Raw genomic sequence first — 20,081 nt, forward strand, 5'->3', positions numbered from 1 at the left:
ATTGGGGTTTATCTGCTTAAGGAGATTATCAGAAGAGATCATAAAGAAAAGAAAAAAATATACGAACAAGATGAGATGTGGAAACAGCAAGATAAGACTGGATAGAATTATGAACTTTATTTGGACTGATTTGGATATTAATGCAGCAGCAAGAAGACAATCGGAATCCCCCTTCGGAACTTGAAATATGGGTCCCCTCAACAAAAATTTGAAATTCGGCTTTGTAATTTGGAATTTATGTGATGTGATTTGATTTGATTTGATTGGTCGGTTAATAAAAATTATTTTAAAAAAATCAAAAAAGGAAAACGTTGACAGCTATGACAATGTGATGTGATGTGAAGACATGCCTTATTAGCAACTGCCAACAACAAAGAAATGGGGTAGGGAAATCCACAATTTGGGGAATTTCATTAGGTGCCATGAGGGCCTGGTGGCAAATTCCAGATAGATTGTTAAGATTTGGTTGGAAATCACCCTATCCTATTCCAGTCCTGTCTCCTCCACAGCATTTGGGCTTTCCTACTCCTACTTCTGGTTTACATGAGTAAGTCTGTTGTGCCCTCCCTTCCATGAACGAGATCCTGTTATTTAGAAGAGGTTGATCCACAATCACAAGAGGGGAAGAGTGTATCCCTCTGTACAGGAAGATACAAATAAAATGGATACATTAGAATTACTTTATTTTGATTTTGTTCCTCAGCAAGAAAAGCAACTGTTAGATAGATTATTTGCCAAATATGTACCCTACCTGATTGAAATGATCGTAGAAGGAATTGTTGATGGACGGCAGGGGGAGAAATTAAAGACCATTCTTCCACAGACAGATCTCAATATGGTAAGAAATACCGGCTTTGTAAATTAATATAAACATTTACAATGGAGGAGCTTCAAGCAGTGAACAGTACAATAAACTTTTCAAACTTCAGGCATATGTCTAAGGCATATGTCAATTCCCCCCCCCTTTATTTCCCCCCCCAAACCAGGTCGGGGAACAGTGGGATGGCGGCGCTGCGCCTCCCCGCTGTCCCCCGAGCTTGTGGGGCTGGCCGATGTCTGCCCGGCTCGAGGGGCGCTCTGCTTCAGGGCGCCCCTCGCGGCGGGCGGCAGGCTGCGGACACCTGCGCGAAGCACGGGGCGTCCTCCGGAGGGCGCCCCGTGCTCCACGCTGCAGGCTGCTGCCCGCAAGCCTTGCGCTCCCGGGGGGAGTTCCCCCCGGGCACGCAAGGCTTGCGGACACCTGCGCGAAGCACGGGACGTCCTCCGGAGGGCGCCCCGGGCTCCGCGCTGCAGGCTGCCTCCCTCAAACCTTGCGCTCCCGGGGGGAGATCCCCCGGGTACGCAAGGCTTGCCGACACCTGCACGAAGCACGGGGCGTCCTCCACGCTGCAGGCTGCCGGGATCTCCCCCTGGGCGCGCAAGGCTTGCGGATAGCTTCCTGGAGTCTGGAGAGTGAGAGGTGTCGGTGCGCACCGACGCCTCTCGCTCTCCAGGCTTCAGCGAAAGCCTGCATTCGCCCCATAGGATGCACACACATTTCCCCTTCATTTTTGGAGGGGAAAAAGTGCGTCCTATAGGGCGAAAAATACGGTAGACTGAATTTGAAGTTTGGTGGAAGAAGATTGGAAGAAATTTAAAGACTATCTACAGAAATATTGTAAAATTAATGAATGTTAAAATGATGACTGGATTGAATAGGGGGTATTAGCAACAAAGTTAATAAGAATATGCAAAAATGAATTGATAATGGATGAAAATATAGAGTTATAATATCTTAAGATATAGAGTTAAGATAAATGAAAGAGGGTAAGGATTTGCTGATTTGATTACCTAAATGGGAATACAAAAAGGGGAGGTGTGAGGAGGTCAAGGAAACAAGTTAATGAGCATAAAGTTATAAAAAATGGATTTGTTTTTAATTCTCTTTTACCTATTCGTTTTTTGTATATTGTATTTTTATTTGTATTTCTTCTTTTTTAAGTACTTTTTTTAGGTTTTCTTTTTTTCCTCTTTTTTATTTTGTTCTTTTCATATGTTCTTTTTTGTATTTTGTAAACTGATGTTTTTGTAAAATTCCAATAAATATTATATATTTAAAAAAATGAATTTGAAGTTTTACGGAAGATTCCAAGACATGGTCTGAAATAGAAAAACTCTCCATCAGGGTTTGGTCAACACTGAGAAATAGCCCAGCTCCATTTATGACATTTGCTCCGAGCATCACAGTTTACTGCACTTAAATATTAGGGCTCTCGACTAATTAAATAAATATTAGTTGTCTAAGCAAATGAGTTTTAATTGAATACCTAATAAATTAAATGTGCACAAATGTGCGTTGGACTAAAACAATAGTTTTTGAACAAAAATGTATAAGGGGTAAGATTTTTTTATAAGACTGTTTACGTACCACTCTGTTGCAAAACACCAGGGTGATGTACAGCAGCACAGAAACCTTTGAAAGTCAAAAGCAAGGATACCTGCTGAATCTCTCCTGAAAGAATTTTCTGTAGCATGGGACCAGCATCATTAAATGCCTGATTTCTTGTTGAGGCCATTGTGGCCTCTGTGACACTGGGCACAACCAACAGTGCTCCTCTGGATAATCTCAGTGATCAGGGCATGAGCCAGGGTGCTATAGTGGCCAGAGTGTCCCTGCTCAGCCATGAAGCTCACTGACTCTCATCCTAATGAAGAGAACCATGTATGCCACTTTGAGCTCCTTAGGGGAAAAAGTGGGTTATAAATGCAATAAATAAAAATAAAACTATTTAAAAATAATTTTAAAATACTTCAAAAAATCTCAATGATCAGGTTTAGACAGTCCTTAGGGATCTTGGACTCAAGCTGTAAGATCAGCTTGCAAGATCAATGCAATTACGTCCACCTGCTTGTGGAAAAGGAACTCCAGTTGCACAATGGGACTTCCATTTTTTTAAAAATAATTTTTATTAACTGGCCAATCACATCAAATTAAATCACATCACATAAATTCCAAATTACAAAGCCAAATTTTTAAATTTTGTTGGGGGAACCCATACTTCAAGATCCAAAGGGGGATTCAGATCATCTTCTTATTACTGCGTTAATGTCCAAATCAGTCCCAATCAGTCCAAAGAAAATTCATAATTCTATTCAGTCTTATCTTGGTGTTTCCACATCATATCTTGTTCATATAATTTCTATTTTTCCTTTACGATCTCTTCTGTTAGTCTCTTAAGCCGATAAGGAAAACAATAATCCTGTGTGGATTTCCCGTTCCTCCACTAAGTCCAGATGGTTTCCATATATCTCCTTCGTAGATAACATCGCTCTTCCCATCATAAATTTGGCATTTGTCGCTCTTAAGTCCCACCGATACGTATGTAAACAACTCTATTTCTCTCTTTCTCCTCCCAGACCCAAGAGCTCCAACAATGCCTCCCAAAATGGCGACAGCATTTTTAACTGCGTCATTCCAAAACTCTTAGCTTTCCAGCTTCATCTTGAAACATTGCTTTGGTTTGAGAGTTTATCTCCACACAGCCTTAAATCCACAGCTTAAGTCCTTAGTTCCTGACTCATTTGGGGAGGGGATTCTTGTTAAATCACATAATGAAAGGCAGGTTTTTTCCCCCCTCCCCCCTCAAGTCATACCGTATCTTGACATATCTTCTCATATTTTATTCTTGTCTTGTTATCAGAGATCTCTTCTGTCAGCCGTCTTTACTCCCCTTTTTCCTTGAAGCATGTGCAATTTATCTCGTCCAAATTGTTTCTTTTGAAGATGCTTGCAACTAGCAGCGCGAATCAGGGACGGCGTCCAGGAGTGCCGAAATCCCACAGGAGGGCTTTGTGCCTAGTGCCCCCACCCCCACAAATTCGGGGGTGGTATAGGGCACAGCAGGCAAGGGCCGTCCCCCCCACAATCCTGGGGGGGTTAAGGAGGCTAATTACCCCCATCATAGCCTCCAAATTACCTCGTGTGGGTCGGAGAGATGTTATTGTCAGCCATCTTCCGATGCGCCACCTAGTGGCCCCCCACAATGGGACTTCCAATTCCTACTCTCCAGCCTCCACTTCTGGCAAGACCCCAACCTCCCTAAGCAGATTTGGAGGGCATGCAGGTGGCTGGAGTGGGTAGAAACCCCATGGAGGGACTCCATTGCATCATTGGATTTCATATACTGTATTTTAGGTGGTGCATACTGCAGCAGCTGCCATTTTAGAAGAGTCATTCCCTTTTATGTAAGAAGAAAGGGCAATTCCTCTTCTAAGAGGTACCTGTCATCTGCAAATTTTTAAGGAAGTATTTACATTTTAAAAAGCGATATTTTGTTGATTAATTGGGGGTTGCCTTTGCAGTTGATTAAAAAGATTTCTAAATAAATTAACTACACCAATTAGTTGTTTAATGTTGCACACATGTGCACACTAATTTTCATTGTATTAGTGTTACATTTAATTCTTGAAACCTGCCGAGTTTCCTTAGACTCTGTAGGGAGCCTTTCTCCACCAACTTCTTCACTGATCTCCAAATCATAACACTCTGGAAGAGTGGTCATTGCGTTATCTTCTCTGCCATGCTACACTTTCAAACAGAGCTGGCCTAGCAGTTAGGCAGCAGAAGTGCTCCCAGGTGGTACCACCACCATTGATGCCAATTTTGGGCAAGATTGTGTCCATTTTGTGTGAGATCTCACACAATTTTGGGTAAGATCTTACAGAAAATTGGCGCAATCATGCCCCAAATTGGCACCAATGGCAGTACCACTTCTCCACCAATGTCAGATGTGGCAGGATGTGTAGTGGCAGCAGAACAGACCGTGGTGGCAGGAGCAGGTGGCTGGTGGCAGGAGTGGCTGTGCAAAGTTGCACTTTTCATTTTGCTTCAGGCGGTGAAACAGGACGTGTTGCCCTTGTTTGCAAGCTGCTTCCTACAATGAAGAAAATCTTTTGCTGGTCTGCTCATAGAACGTAATAATGAACCATGTCCTTGCTCATCTCTCTTATTCAGTCCCAGATTTGTTTTTAGTGTTGCTCTCAACTTGGTGCCCCCTTTAAAGACAGTTTATAGCAGTATGTTGCAGGGGAGGGGAGAGGCGCCAAAAGATTTTCACCAATATAGTATTTGTTGCTTTGTGATTTCATATGGCAGGTGACACAGTTGACCAAGATGCTGGATGCTCTCCTTGAGCAAGAATATGATGACCCTGATGTGCTCGAGTGCTACTTCCTTGAAGCTCTATATTCTTCTTTAGGAGCCTGCCTCCTTGAAGCTGGAAGATCAAAATTTGATGACTTTATCAAACGTCTCTCCTCTATGTCAACTGTTAATGATGAGATGACTCTAGCTAAACCAGGGGAGTTGCCAGGTAGGAAATAATCATTCTTGTATGACATGGTTTGTTTCTGAAAGGAATTCCTAGGTACTGCAGCTTCACTTGCCTTCTGCAGTTCAGCACGTATCCCACAATGAATATTTTCCTGCTCCTGCTCCCAAGCTGCTATTAGCACAACTGAGGGGAAAATACGAGCACCTGTATTTCTCCTAGCCTGCCTAATAGCAGCCTCTGAGAGATGAATTAGATTTGAGGAATGACATCAATCCACCTGACCCATGAGGGCATAGGTGGCAACTATCCAAGGCTTACAGATAGTTCTACTCTATGAGCTAAGGGCTCAGCCTTCCAGGGCCCACCAAGAAGCATAGCAGCAAAGCAAGCTTATTAGCATATATCAAAGCAAGTGCATAGATAAACACATGTAAACTCATCCTTGCAAAAACTAGCAATTAGTTTTGGGGTTATACTGACTAGTCTCGCCTTTGGTTCAACACAGGTGTACACATCCTTTACAGTGGCTGAATAGGGCTTTGCTGCAAGCCAAGTGAAAAACTCTGAAGCCCATGCCTTTTCTGTTTAGCCCAGTGGCACTGAGGGAGTTTCATCTTGGTAATTTTTACCTTCCTTGAACCATGCTACGCAGCATAGAGACGGGACTTGGGGGGCTGCTAAATAAGGACTTCAGTTCTTTGAAGTAAATAAGAAATGTTAATAGACTTTTCAGACAATCGTTATGTAAAGTAGAACATATTCTGTTTCTGCTTGATTACTTACCGAAACTGAGTTTCCTCCAATGGAAACTTCATGATCTACACTGAGTCACATGGCACTGTCTATGGAGCAAGTAGGAAGAAGAACCTGGCTCAGGATAACCCTATAATAATAATAAAAAGATTTGTTGCACTTACTATGATATCTTCTCCTCAGTGGATTAAGGTTATGTCCTACCCTTGGAACCACAGGCAGGTGCAGTCAGTTCCCAAGGGAGGAAGTAGAGTCCCTGAACCATAAGGACATTCTGCCTGAAACAGGTGCTTTACAACAGTAATATTGAGAGCATAAAATTCATACTAAGGCCAAGGTATACGCATACATTATCTGTCAATCTTTTGGGCCTAATTCTAGTGCTTTCCGATAATTTGGACAATGTATTCAGCATTTTGTTTCTTGGCATACTATACTGAATGTCTCATTTGCAACATACCTCCAGTAATCATGAATGACTAATCTCTGACCATAAGTATGGTCTAAGCTATCATAATTGATTTATCTTCAGGCCAGCTTCCAACTTTATATGACTTTCACTTTGAGGGACTGATGAAAAAGTGGGTGCCTTGGAGCAAATTGGTCCCTGAATATATCCACTCACCCGAAGTGAAATTTATCGATATTCTGGGTAAGTGTGACTAAAGCTTTGCATAATTTAGTGGGAGTAATTAATGTCACAAGTTAATCAATTACAGCTTGCAAACCTATTTATGCCTTGTCCAGTACATGAGAGGCATCCTTACATGGCTCATCTTCATTGATCATCCCTGGGAGGCAGGATCGTATGACAACATCTTGTAGCTCTAAGCTCAGGAGGCTCCACCCCAGTTACTGCCTTGCCTTGCCCAAGTTCAGAGCAGATTCCTTTACTTAGTGCTTCCACTTACTGTTTCTTCGTATCTGTAGCTTTCTTGCTACCTGTTTTTCCTTAGAGTCCCTTCTCTAAGGGGAGCCAGTGTGGTGTAGTGGTTAAGAGCGAAAGATTCATAATCTGGGGAACCAGGTTCACGTCTCCGCTCCTCCACATGCAGCTGCTCTTGGGCCAGTCACACTTCTCTGAAGTCTCTCAGCCCCACTCACCTCACAGAGTGTTTGTTGTGGGGGAGGAAGGGAAAGGAGAATGTGAGCCGCTTTGAGACTCCTTCGGGTAGTGATAAAGCGGGATATCAAATCCAAACTCTTTTTTCTTCTTCTCACGTTCTGGTGTCCCTCCATCATCATCACCATCATTATCCTGCCTTTAGTCTTTCACCTTCAGCCCTTCAATATAAGGATTGGACATGTCCCATATCTGGATGTCTTCCTCCCACTGAACAGAACAAACATTGGTCACTTACCATGAAAGTTCCTCTGATTCAGAGAGTTATCCAGCTTATCCTCTTTAGGTAGCATACTACAAATGGGTACACCTTAGTCTACCCAAATGACCATGGTTTGGCCACCCGGTACTTTCATCCACTTCTGCTTGGCCTTCTCAGAGGAGGCTTCTGTTATTTTCTTTTAATGTTCCCCCCGCCTCTGATTTAGTTTACATGTGCTGTACTCTGTTCTCTGCTTGGCAGTGGAGCCTCCTGATCCAGTCTAGGCATACGAAACATCACCACATGAGATTTGACTTTCCTGGGCTATGGATGGAGACAACCCATCTCTGGATATCTCCCTAAGACTGGGCAATAAGGGGCCAATGTTCCATTCTAAAATAGTGTGTCTAGAAACATATTTCTTTTATTCTCTAAGCTGCTAGAGGAACAAACGACCCCTGGATCAGACAATGGGTCTTGTGTCTCTAAATGAATTCTGTTACTGGAGTGATTGTGCATTGAGTATATATGCAAATCCATCATTTTAAAGCTGCTTGGTTTTCTTTTGCTCTCTGTATTCCAAGTTAACATACACACTCTTTAGTTCCCACAGTGGACACAACCCGTACAAACTGGCTACTAGAAAAGATGGTAAAAATCAAACACCCCGTTGTTCTGGTTGGAGAATCTGGAACCTCAAAGACGGCAACAACACAGAACTTTCTTAAGAAACTAAATCAAGACACAAATGTAAGGGTCCAGATTTTATGTAATTAGCCCTACACCTTTACTCCACTTGCAGATAAGGAAAGAAGCTCATTCTCCTGTTGCAAAAAGAGAGAAGGAGCAAAAAGCTGAGTATAGGGGACAGATCCTTTGCTATGCAGGTCCCCAGAATCTCTGGTTTGATACACACCCCTTTTTGCCTATTTAAGTCATGTCCTATGAGTGTCTACTGAGAAACAACTAGTGTGTTCAGTGAGGTATATTGCCCTCAGGGAAATGTGTATAAGTTTGCAGACTTAGTCTGCTCCAGCAATGACTATTTTTTAGTATTTGATTAAACAGTATATCCACTTGGCCTGACATTTTAAGAGAGAGAATGTATCAAAGTCAATAAGATGCTTTAAAAAGCAATTTTGAAACTTAGTTATTTATTCTATAAATAGGTACAAATGTGATAATCTTCCACAAATCAAAGAACATTAGAATGATTCAGATTTTGGATTGATGTCCTTTGTTGTCTAGAACAAATTTTAGAGAATTTCTGTAAATATAACAAATTAAATCTTTTTTTTAAAAAAAACCCTCTTCTATAGCAGCAGCAGCAGCAGGTTTCCCAAGTTTTGAAACATTGCATTTATCTAATATGACTAATATAACTAAATTGCTTTGTACATTCTTTACTTATTTGTAGTGTTATTTTTGGTAGTGTTATTTGTAGTGTGAATATTCTAAACCATTTTATATTTTTCCAAAATCTACCTGATATCATTGCCCTTGAACTAGTCACCCTCTCTCATGCAAACTTACAAACCCACAAGGGTGCTGCAATGATAAAATGGAAGGTGATAATGTATGCCACCCTGAAATCCTTGGAGGACGGATAGGATAAACATGTAAATAAATAAAAGTAACTAATTTGAGACATTCTTATTACCATAATCTCCTATACCTTGCCTGTCCACAAAACTGCTCTTTTTGAGAACTGAGTGCTAACACATTTTTGCTGCCATCAATCAGAAACACTGAAATGCATCTGTAAATCACAATTCCCCAATAAGTGGAGAAATACTACTGGGATTGTGTCTACTTCCTGAAATTAATATATTCTCTGTAATGATAGAGACACTCTGTTTTAATTTAACTATCACATATATAATCCCTTCTCAGCTTTTTACCTCTGCCTGCTGAGTAGGAAGTCCTTGGCATGAGCCTTCATTTCCCAAGAACTCATCTTTAATCTTCCACTTCCAGGTGCTGCTTCTCATTAACTTCTCCTCTCGCACTACCTCCATGGATATTCAAAGGAATATGGAAGCAAACGTGGAGAAACGGACCAAAGAGACCTATGGTCCCCCAATGGGAAAGCGCCTCATTGTCTTTATGGATGATATGAACATGCCCAGGGTAAGAATATACATACAAGTATGCAAGAACATCTCAAGACACATTCAAGCATTTTTAATGGAGCTGATGCCGGGAAGGGAATGCTTTGCATCCTTTGTTTCTGAAGAAACTTACATGTGTAAGAGGTGCTATTCTGGATCAGACCAAGGGTTCATTTAATCCAGGACCCTAACTGTAGTCAACTATATGCCAAGGGAAGCTCACAGACAGTGATATAATAGCAGTGCCTTGTGGTTTGCCCCCAGCTTCTAGCAATCAAAGAACACCGCCTCTATCACAAAAGGTTCCATTGGGCTAGTCATGGCTATTGTCATTGGAGTACTCACAATATAAATCAGGCTCTGAGTAAACCCATTAAAGGATATGACTAATTTAGGTCCATTAGTCTTGATCTGAGTGGAATTTAGCTGGTTACAACTAATTGTCCAACATGTTTTCTGTTAACTTACTGTGATTCAGCCTTCCTTTGCATGATGCTCTCCAGATGTTTTGGACTGCAGCTCCCATCAACTCCAGCCAGCATGTCCAGTGGTCAGAGATGATGGAAGTTATAATGCAGAACATCTGGAAGGTTGGTCTAATCCTTCTACAGAACCATCAAAGCTTGCAGCAAACAACTTGGGTGTAAGAGGAAGGCACTGTACCTTCTTGTTGCAGTCATTGTTTATTTTCTGTCACCTGATAGAAAATGTACCTGGTACATTTGTAAAAGAGAGCCAATGCAACTTAGTGGTCAGATTGTCAGACTAGAACTTGAGCGACAAAGGTTCTGTTCTCTGGGTGACATTGGGTCTATCATTCTCTCATAGGAAAAAGAGAAAACCTGTCATAGGGCAGGTGGAAAAACCATGTATGTTGTCCTGAGCTTTTGGAGGTGGTGTGGGATATAAATGTAGTAGCAGTAATAATAAATACTGAATAATAATAGATCACTCTTCAAGGTTTACTAACAATTTATCAATTAAATTCGAAATAAAGAAAAAAGAAAAAAGAATTTGGGGGGCAGTAGCACCTTAGAGACCAACATTATGATCAAGGCATGCTTACTTCTCCAGGCATGTGAAAATTGTGTTGAATTTTTCACATATGAACATTTATTCCTTATTGTGAACTTGTGTGGAAAGTAGCAATGTGGAAAAAATATAATTAGTTTGCATCTTAATGCAGATTTCCCAAATTTTACACTTTTCAAACCAATGCACAAATTGAAGCAAGGCTTTCTTTTTAAATTCTCCCTTCTCCAAATTTTGCAAAGCGGTTCATAAGCCAAAGAATGCAAAAAAACTGTATTACTGAATCAGCATACAAAAATGTATTCTAGGCAAATTGTGTGCATAAATATGTATATTAGGAGACATTAACAAAAATACATTTTCACTTGCCATGGCATGGTTGGCATCTGTCTGTCTCCAGATGTAATTGAAGAGTGTGCCATTGGGGGTAAAGTCAAACTGCTGGAGAGTTACAGCGCCTGCTGTGGCTGTAGAGACCGATACTGGAGAGACATGCTTTATTGCAGCTGGGGAAGATGAAGGCATCTGGTTTCATTGTTACATATGCACCATGACATTTTTTTCTCTCTGCGCTCCTCCCAGCAGTCATTTCTCCTCTGGTCACTGCTGTGGATACTCAACCTGACTGTGTCTCCAGGCATTGCAGTTGTCTGCAAAGGATTCCCACACAGTGGGGTTAAAGTTGCTGGCCTTCATACCACATTTGCAGACATCATTATAACACAGAATCGATCTGCCAACAGGCCTGGTGCCTGAGGTCAGCTTCCTGTAATGCACATCCCACATCCTTGTGGAACCTGCCTTGGGGCAAACTGAATTTAAGTTTGGAAAACTTGAGTGAAATCAAAGCCATCAGATTCAGTCATCTGTCATTGACAGGAGATTTATAAATATTGTTGATGGTAGTTGAAAAGAGGGGTATAACTCAAGCTGCTTGTTGGTAGCCCTTCTGTTTTTTGTTTAAGCATTTTAACTCTCTTGTTGTTCAAAGGTTGATGAATATGGGACCCAACAGCCTATTGCGCTGCTGAAGTTACTCCTAGAGAAAGGCGCCTTGTATGATCGTGGCAAGGAGATGAACTGCAAGTACCTCCGTGACCTTGGCTTCATTGCTGCCATGGGCAAAGCTGGGGGAGGCCGTAATGAAGTTGACCCACGATTCATTTCGCTCTTTAGCGCTTTCAACGTGCCATTTCCTTCAGAGTCATCACTGCACTTGATATACGCCTCCATTTTAAAAGGCCATACTTCGGTAATCTGAATTATTTATACAGAGAGATATTGATTAAATTATTGTTGAGAGACCTGTACAGAATTTCAATACTTGTTTAAGAATTGCCCTCAGACCTCCCCTGCCCCAGAGTAACGGACCACTGTCAAAAATTGTAGCCATCCTGCTGCTGTTTAATCTCTTAGTATAACCTTTGAAAATATCCCTACATTTTCTTCTGTGGTGTAACAGCAAATCTTTTATTGCATTTTCAATGTGGCCACATTCCTAAATATATAAATTTAATAAATAATAAATAGTAATAACCCTTCAAGTAATGAAGGCTTAGTGAACTGAAATGCAGAGCTCCTTCTGAATCTTGTTCTGTAGTTCTTGTGAGCTAGCCAGTGTGCTGCGGGATGTCACAGAAAAAAAATCACATATGGGCTGATAGGAATATTGGCCTGGAGCCTCCATCTGACCTCAGGGACTTCTCATCTGGCTTTCAGCATAAGCCTGGATCTGAAGCCCACCAACCCTTTACTATACACTTCAGCACCATTTCCCAATAGATACAGAGATACAGGTAAAGGATTCAGTGAAGCCCTCCTTGCTAGAGTGGACTGTAACAAATGATCTGTGGGGGATCAAATATGTCAACTGCATACTCTTACATAAATTGTGGGTGAGGTGCGTTGCAAGAGGCAGACTCTGCCAAACACACTTGGAATGAGGGGGTTCAGGCATTGTGTGGAAATGAATCAGGGGGGAGAGCCAATGCTGCTGGCTCTTTTCCCCAGCAATCTTGCTCAAGGCAAAATCTAATCCCATGTTAAAAAATAGACCCCAGTGCCCATTGCCAATGCTGGGTTTACCAAGCTGTGTTTTCAATAAGCCTTTTCCAAGAAGTCATTACTTTAGAAAATGATTTGTCAGTCACGTATAGAGGTCATCAACAAGCATGTATGCATGTGGGATGCAGGAAAGGTGCTCCTAACGTAAGTTGAAAGCATAGTTTGCTTGCCGTTTGATGGAAAACATTGCAAGAAAAAGTAGGCTTTGAAGAAAAACCCTTCTCACAATTGTCTCTTGAAAACATCTCCCCCTATTTTATGTTTGCAGATTTTCAATGAATTTATATCTGCAATTGCTGACAAGATGACAGCCTCTACACTGACACTTTATCAAATGATAGTCCGTGACTTACCTCCAACTCCTTCAAAATTCCATTACATTTTTAACCTGCGGGACTTGTCCAGAGTTTACAATGGACTTGTTCAAACAACACCAGAACGGTGAGTGAACAGGCACCTAGCTTTTCGCTGGAATTCTGGAATTGTAACAATATTCAAATTGTTCATTCAGTTCAAGCATACCAATTCATAAAAAGTTACTCCAAATTGGAAGAAGTGGGCTCAGATAAGTTACAAATTCTGCATTTGTGAAAGGCAGCCTACTAAGTCCCATGTTTTGTATTTGCTGATTTGACCCAGTTTTTGTTTTATTATAGGTTCCAGACAGTTGCACAGATGGTGAGAGTATGGCGGAATGAGTGCCTGCGGGTTTTCCATGACAGGCTGATTAATGAAGTTGACAAAGCTCTGGTGAGTTCTATCCTTTTTACTGCTGGTGACTTAATATCCATTTGGCTACTTTAAGACAGCTGTGTGCCTCTCTGAAATAAAATCATCGGCCCAAGCAATGCTCTGTATGACGCAGTTGTTTTACTTGCATCCTGGGCTTTTTTTCTGCTGGAACTCACAAGAACTCAGTTCTAGCACCTCTCAGGTTGGTTCTGACGCATCTCCGGTGGGGACCATTGCCATTCTAAGAGAACAAGGGAAGCGTTCCTGGTGACTTCTGGCACCTCTTTTTCTAGAAAAATAGCACTGCTTGTATCCCATGAATTTGTAAGAGGGTTGCTCCTACTAAAGACTGGCTTTCAGAACTGAGCTGTGATAACATAGAATGGACACTGTCATATGGGCAGGCAGGAGCTAGTGCCCCATGGAGTGTTACTTCTACTGATACAGGAAGGTTTGCTTTTGGCTTCATGCTTGAACTGGGAGCCATAGCAGTCATTTCTAAATCCATATCAAACCTTAAAACAGCCTCTCAATCCCTCTGCTAATCCAGAGCCTCCAAAATAGTCACATTCCTAGTGTTTCCCTCACATTTCATACCATAAACACCAGGATGTTCAAAATCCCACAAAAGTAAACATTGTCACCCCATTAAAGGGGCATGTAAATTAAACCCCTGAACATAGTTGCTATATCTGCAGAACACACATTAGTTGTAGAATCTCTCCCTTCTGCCACTCCTGCTGTTTCTGTCTCTCTCTCACAGACTCACAATGTGGAATGTTGCTTGCCATTAAGAATTTACAATCCATTGGCATCATCAGTACTCCGAGACTGAGCTCAGTGGTAAACTGCATGCTTTTCATATGGAAGACTCCAGTTTCAGTCCCAGTCACCTTTATTTCAAAGGATTTCTGGTAGCAGAACTGGGAAAGGCCTGATGAACTATAAAGCAACTTCCCATACACATAGGTTCTGATTAGGTTCTTGCACAAAACATTCCTTGGGATGTATTCTGCAGACCTTTGTGGGGTTTTTTTAATTAATCAAGTTAGTGCATGAGTCCTTGTGAGGCAGAATGGAGAGGACTGGTCCTAAATAAAGAATTGAAAATTTATTTATTTCTTGTATATTATAAGGTTGAAGGCCATATACAAGCCCTGGTGGAAAGCAATTTCAAAGACGACTTAGAGCATGTTATGAGAGACCCTATACTTTTTGGAGACTTTAGGATGGCCCTAAATGAAAGTGAGCCTCGTGTTTATGAAGATATTCAGGACTACGATGCTGCCAAAGCTCTCTTTCAGGTATAGAGACTAAATTGGTGTATGTGTGTGTATTTATTTTCATTGTAGAGGGTTTGAAGATTTCATTATAGAAAAGGAGATTAAAAGACACATATATGGGATTCTTCCTGTATTTTTTGTGTATGTTACTTGGTTATAACAACTGGATATTTGTTATGTATGCCCTTATCATTAGTATTAATTCACCTTTGGCATGTGAACAAGTCACCTGTTGGGTGTGACTATTAGTGCACACCAAAAATAAGTGGCATTCTCTTTTGGCCAAGTGAGAAATTAAGACTACAATTCTATGTACACTTACCTGGCTGTAATCTCCATGGAACACACTGGAATTTATTTCTGAGTAAATGTGTATAGGGTTACATTGTAAAATTCTGATATTCCTTTCATTCAGTGTTTCCAGCATTTAATTATTTATTTAAAAATATTTGTATACCGCCAGAGCATTCAAATATATCAAAGCGGTTTGCAGCAATAAAGTCATAAAACCTTCCAGTAAATGTGTAAAAAGTTGAAAACAAACACCAGTAAACCATTATGGAAGGATGTACTCTTTAACTGCTTGCATAGGCCTGGTAGAATAGAAAAGTTTTCAGCAGGCATTTAAAAGTTGGCACAGAAGGTTTTCTTCTGTTCTGAAGGGTAGGACCCAAACCAATGGATTCAAGTTACAAGCAATGAGATTCTGAGTAAAAATCAGGAAGAACTTTCTGACAGTAAGAGCTGTTTGACAGTGGAATGGTCTTTCTCGGGAGATTGTGGACTCTCCTTCCTTGAAAGTTTTAAAGCAGAGGTTGAATGTCCATCTGCCACGGATGTTTTAGTTGAGATTTTTGCAATGCAGGGGGTTGGACTAAATAACCCTTGGGGTCCCTTCCAACTCTACAAGTCTATGATTCTATGATAAGGTGCCTGCTAAATCTCTAGTGGCAGAGGGTTCCACAGGACTGGGCCAATGACACAAAATGCTCGATTTCCCACTGTTGTCAAACTAGCCTCACCAACTCGGGGAACAATCTGCAACACTCCTGCCAATGATCTCTGTGATTAAGCAGGGATATCAGGATTCAGGCAATCCCAGTGTTGCTGTTGTTTAACACCCTGCTCTTTTGGTGTTGAAACCCTTCCACAAGCTCACTCTTTTCGCCTTTCCCTTGCAGGAGATTCTTGAAGAGTACAATGAACTGAATACTAAAATGAACCTGGTGCTGTTTGACGATGCCCTGGAGCATTTGATTCGTGTTCATCGCATCATAAGGATGGACCGTGGTCATGCTTTACTTGTTGGAGTTGGTGGCTCAGGGAAGCAGTCCCTGGCAAGATTAGCAGCTTATACAGCAGGATGCGAGGTTAGTGGGTCATTAGTTTGCTTTTTTATTTTAGATGATCACCTTTCCCTGTCCTTGAAGGCTTGGATTACATACTAGCTTTGAGTTGTACCCAAAGCTAGTCCTACTCACAATAGACCCACTGACGTTAATGTACACTACTAACGTAGATCCATTAATATCAGTATGTCTGTTCTGAGTACAACTTAGTTGGATATAAGTACTGTAATTAATTTTAAAAGCCCTGGGGGGGGGTGGGAAAGGCAAATTGTCAGCTACCAACTCGCCTAAATAAAATGGCCTTATATCACCCCGGGAGAGACAGAATCAGGTTTTGTTTTACTTCTTAAATGAAGGAATTGCAACTCAAGGGAATGTCCCTACCTGCGCTTCACCAATCAGTGCTTCAGGTGAAAATAATACAACTAATTTCATACTTTACTTTTAGGTTTTTGAAATAGTTCTGAGCCGTGGTTATGGAGAAAACAATTTGCGGGAAGATCTTAAATCTTTGTATGTAAAACTTGGGATTGAGAATAAAATAATGATATTCCTATTTACTGATGCTCATGTGGCAGAGGAAGGGTTCTTGGAACTCATCAACAACATGCTAACATCAGGTAATGACATACCTATGGTGTGACCACATGGTGTACAGGGCTGGACCACCCATGAGACAATGTGAGGCAACAGCCTTGGGTGGCAGGATTTGCAGGGGCATTGCCTGCTGCCGCTGCCACAGCCACAGTGGCAGTGACAGCTGCAAATACTCCTTGGAGTCTGGAACTGTCACCTCTCCAGCAGACTCTTGGTGAATAGGAGGCACTGCTGGTCTCCTCCCACCATTGTTTCCAATGCAGATCTTTATTCCCGCTCCCCTTGTTTCTGATGTAGATATTTATTCACCTCTTCTTTCCAGGGGGAGGAGCCATTTTGTGGTCACCTCACATTCCAAAATGTCTTGTGCTGACCCTGATGGTGCATCCACACTTGGAATAATGTGTATAGTTCTGGTCACCTAACCTCAAAAGCTATTCTAGATTTGGAAAAGGTTCAGAAAAGGGCAACCCAAATGATCCTGGCAATCACAAGTGGATAGACTGATCCTGCTTGCAGGCTTCCCACTGAAAGAACGTGATTTTGTACCAGATGGGCTCTTGGTCTGCTCTCATGTTCTTTAAAGTGCTGAGCCTTAATTCTCTACGATTCTTCATATTTTATAGAATGGAGTTGGAGGGTGTGGGGGGCACTGTAGCCATCTGCCTCTGTGCAATGGTAGGAAATCCCACTTGGAAGAAGATGAGTGTGCTTTGCATCACATAAAATAATCATGGTCATTATGCATAGTAATCTGAAGTTTATTGGGTGAGATAACCCAGACAGCAGATTACCGGAGGTGGTAGGGTGGGCGGGATGTTCACCATGGAGTAGTAGCTTCTTTTAACTTATCTTCATTTAATAGGAATGGTGCCAGCCCTATTCCCAGATGACGAAAGAGACAATATTTTAAATCAGATTACAAATGAAGCAATGAAAGCTGGAGCTGCCCCAGCCAAAGAAAGCGTCTGGCAGTACTTTGTAAACAAGAGTGCCAACAACCTCCATATTGTCCTTGGGATGTCCCCAGTTGGTGAAACACTGAGAACACGTTGCCGAAATTTTCCAGGTATGTATGTATGTATGTATGTATGTATGTATGTATGTTAACAGGCATCCCCTCTCTGCCCCTGGGATGCAGATAAATGAAACTGAAAAGTGGGTATTAGCTTAGTTTTCATAAGTGGAGAGCAATGGTTTTGAATCTCTGTTCTGTTGAACTTTGAAGTTATTATTACTATTTTTTAAAATTATTGGTCACTTTTCATCCCCAAGGTAACGCAAAGTGGCTTACAATATAAAAATGAGCACATGCATTGAAACTGACATGAAAGGAGGGACAAATAGAAATCTAACAGATTTTTAAAAGGCAGGAGTAAAACATTCCACTCACTTGAGCCCACTGATTATTAAGGACCAAAGGCCTGGCGAAAAATCAATCAATCAACCAACCAATCAATCAATCAATCAATCAGTCTTTATTACGGTCCAGAGACCCAACAAATCATTACAAATCAATACACAATTCATACGGCCTACCTCCAGGTTAATCAAGCATTTTGTTTAGAATATAGGGCTCATTTGTTCTTGCAACCACCGATAAAAACTTTGCCACTGCTAATGTTCTAGCTTTTGTCCGGTCTTCCAGTAGGAACCTGACATAGTGAGCCTTTGATTTTCCCGGGAAAGGTACCAGCAAGGGTAGTATCAGTTCAGCCCTGGCCTGCTCATATTTTGTTAAATGCAACAAAATGTGATTTATGGAATCAATGTCTTGAGCACACGAGCAAAGTCTGTCCTGGTAGGGAACTCCTCTCAACCTACCATCCAACACTGCAGAGGGGAAGACATTTAGTCTGGCTTTGGTGAAAAGCCTTCGGTAGTTAGGTACTGTCAGGTTTTTGATGTAGGATGTTAACTTAAAGACATACCCATATTGAACTCCTACTGCCAGCGGACTACAGGTTGATAACCGAGAGACTACAAATACTAAAAACAACAAAAGCGAAAGTAGGGACCTGATCCTACAAAGTACTCAAGTAGCTCTCGATATATATCCTTTTAATGGTATGCTGCCTTACTGGAAATCAATTGACAGTGTGAAGAGAAACTTTAAGCTTTTACTAAATATCCATTGCAACACTTTGATCGCAATAAAATTGCTTTGCACGGACCCCCAGCACACTAGACTCATGCTGACATTTTCTGACTCAGCTACCCCTAAAATGCTACTGAAATATAGGGCCATTTTACAGGAAAAATAAATGTTTTTGCCTGACACCTAAAGAAAGTAGTTAAGAATCCCTGAGAACAGATAACTACAACTACTTGTTTTCTCCTGAAGTGTGCAATCATGGGAAGGTGTTGGCTGTGCTTTAGAGCAGACTTTCCCAAGCTTTGATCCTCAGATCATGTTGGATTACAAAGCCCATCATCCTTGACCATTGGCTGTGCTTGCTGGGGCTGATGGAAGTTGTAGTTCAGCAACATCTTGACCCAAGGTGGAGAGAGGCTGCTTTAGAGTGTGATTTTAGGGTTCACAAGGCAACAGTGAAGCCTAAGAAGCCTGACCAGTTTCTGTGTCTTAGAAAATTATCCAGGATCCTCTACAATATACAGTGTCATGTGGCAGGAACACAGAAATTCTTTGGAAGCCAAGGCAACACGAAAGGAATTCCTTGAAGGTAGAAAGTTTGAAAGCCCAAGGTATCAAAGCTTTGAGTTCCACAGAAAACTTTTGCGGCAAGCCTATAAACCAGTGCATTTAATGGGCATCATTTAATTTGCCTGCATCAGGCTTGCCCCTGACACAGGGTGGTATTAAGGCAACAGTGATTTTGGCAAATGGTCCCCCCTTTTAGTATAGCTATGACACGGAGTAAAGATGTAAGAGGGGGAAGAACTGGGGGAGGGTGTTGTAAACAAAAATTGCCCTTTTCCCTTACGGGGTATCCAAGAGCCCATATAGAGTCCTTACATAGGTTCCCTATTGGTAGGAGAAAATAACAGAGGCCAACCAGAGACTATTGAGATACAAAGCAGCTAGTAAGCCTGATCTTTATTGATCTGTTGCAACAGGGTGCTCCCCTCACACGCAGGAAAGGAGGAGGAACCCAGAACAATGGCGCGCAAGGCCTTATAAAGACTTTTGAAATTGCCACCCTGTAGATCAAGACCACCCCCAGATACATCATACCTACATCACAGAAAAGGCGGTCTAAAACAGAAATTTGAATGTTGTTTTCCTCCTGTCGTAATTTATCTCCTGTCTGGCAGGTTACTTGATTGGATACCCTGCTTACTTGATTGGATTGCCTGAGGAACCTGGCCAGTCTTTTGTACTGATAAATACATAGTTCCTGGGCCACGTCATAGGCTCACACCCTATTCATATCTTAAATGTGCCCTTAAGACAGGATTTGTGAGGAAAGAGACAATGGGGAGGTTTACCACTTTGACCTTGCAGAGAAATAATTTGCTCAGTTTGGGAATCAAAATGGTTTCAGGTCGGTCTTCCTGTGCT

The 20,081-nt window shown here is 41.6% G+C and overlaps 1 protein-coding gene across 1 annotated transcript in view; it reads left to right on the forward strand.

Annotated features, from left to right (window-relative positions):
* Positions 1–20,081, forward strand: part of DNAH10 (dynein axonemal heavy chain 10) — a 114,748-nt gene that overhangs the window by 64,587 nt on the left and 30,080 nt on the right. The window contains exons 42-53 of the mRNA XM_083589447.1: positions 704–838; positions 5,135–5,351; positions 6,598–6,717; positions 7,995–8,140; positions 9,368–9,520; positions 11,525–11,785; positions 12,866–13,038; positions 13,254–13,347; positions 14,466–14,633; positions 15,794–15,982; positions 16,410–16,581; positions 17,424–17,627. Of these exons, the coding sequence (XP_083445573.1) occupies positions 704–838; positions 5,135–5,351; positions 6,598–6,717; positions 7,995–8,140; positions 9,368–9,520; positions 11,525–11,785; positions 12,866–13,038; positions 13,254–13,347; positions 14,466–14,633; positions 15,794–15,982; positions 16,410–16,581; positions 17,424–17,627 (2,032 nt within the window). The remainder of the gene's footprint in view (positions 1–703; positions 839–5,134; positions 5,352–6,597; positions 6,718–7,994; positions 8,141–9,367; positions 9,521–11,524; positions 11,786–12,865; positions 13,039–13,253; positions 13,348–14,465; positions 14,634–15,793; positions 15,983–16,409; positions 16,582–17,423; positions 17,628–20,081) is intronic.

The sequence above is a fragment of the Podarcis filfolensis genome (genome assembly GCF_964270895.1).
Source record: "Podarcis filfolensis genome assembly, chromosome: 16".
NCBI lineage: Eukaryota > Metazoa > Chordata > Lepidosauria > Squamata > Lacertidae > Podarcis > Podarcis filfolensis.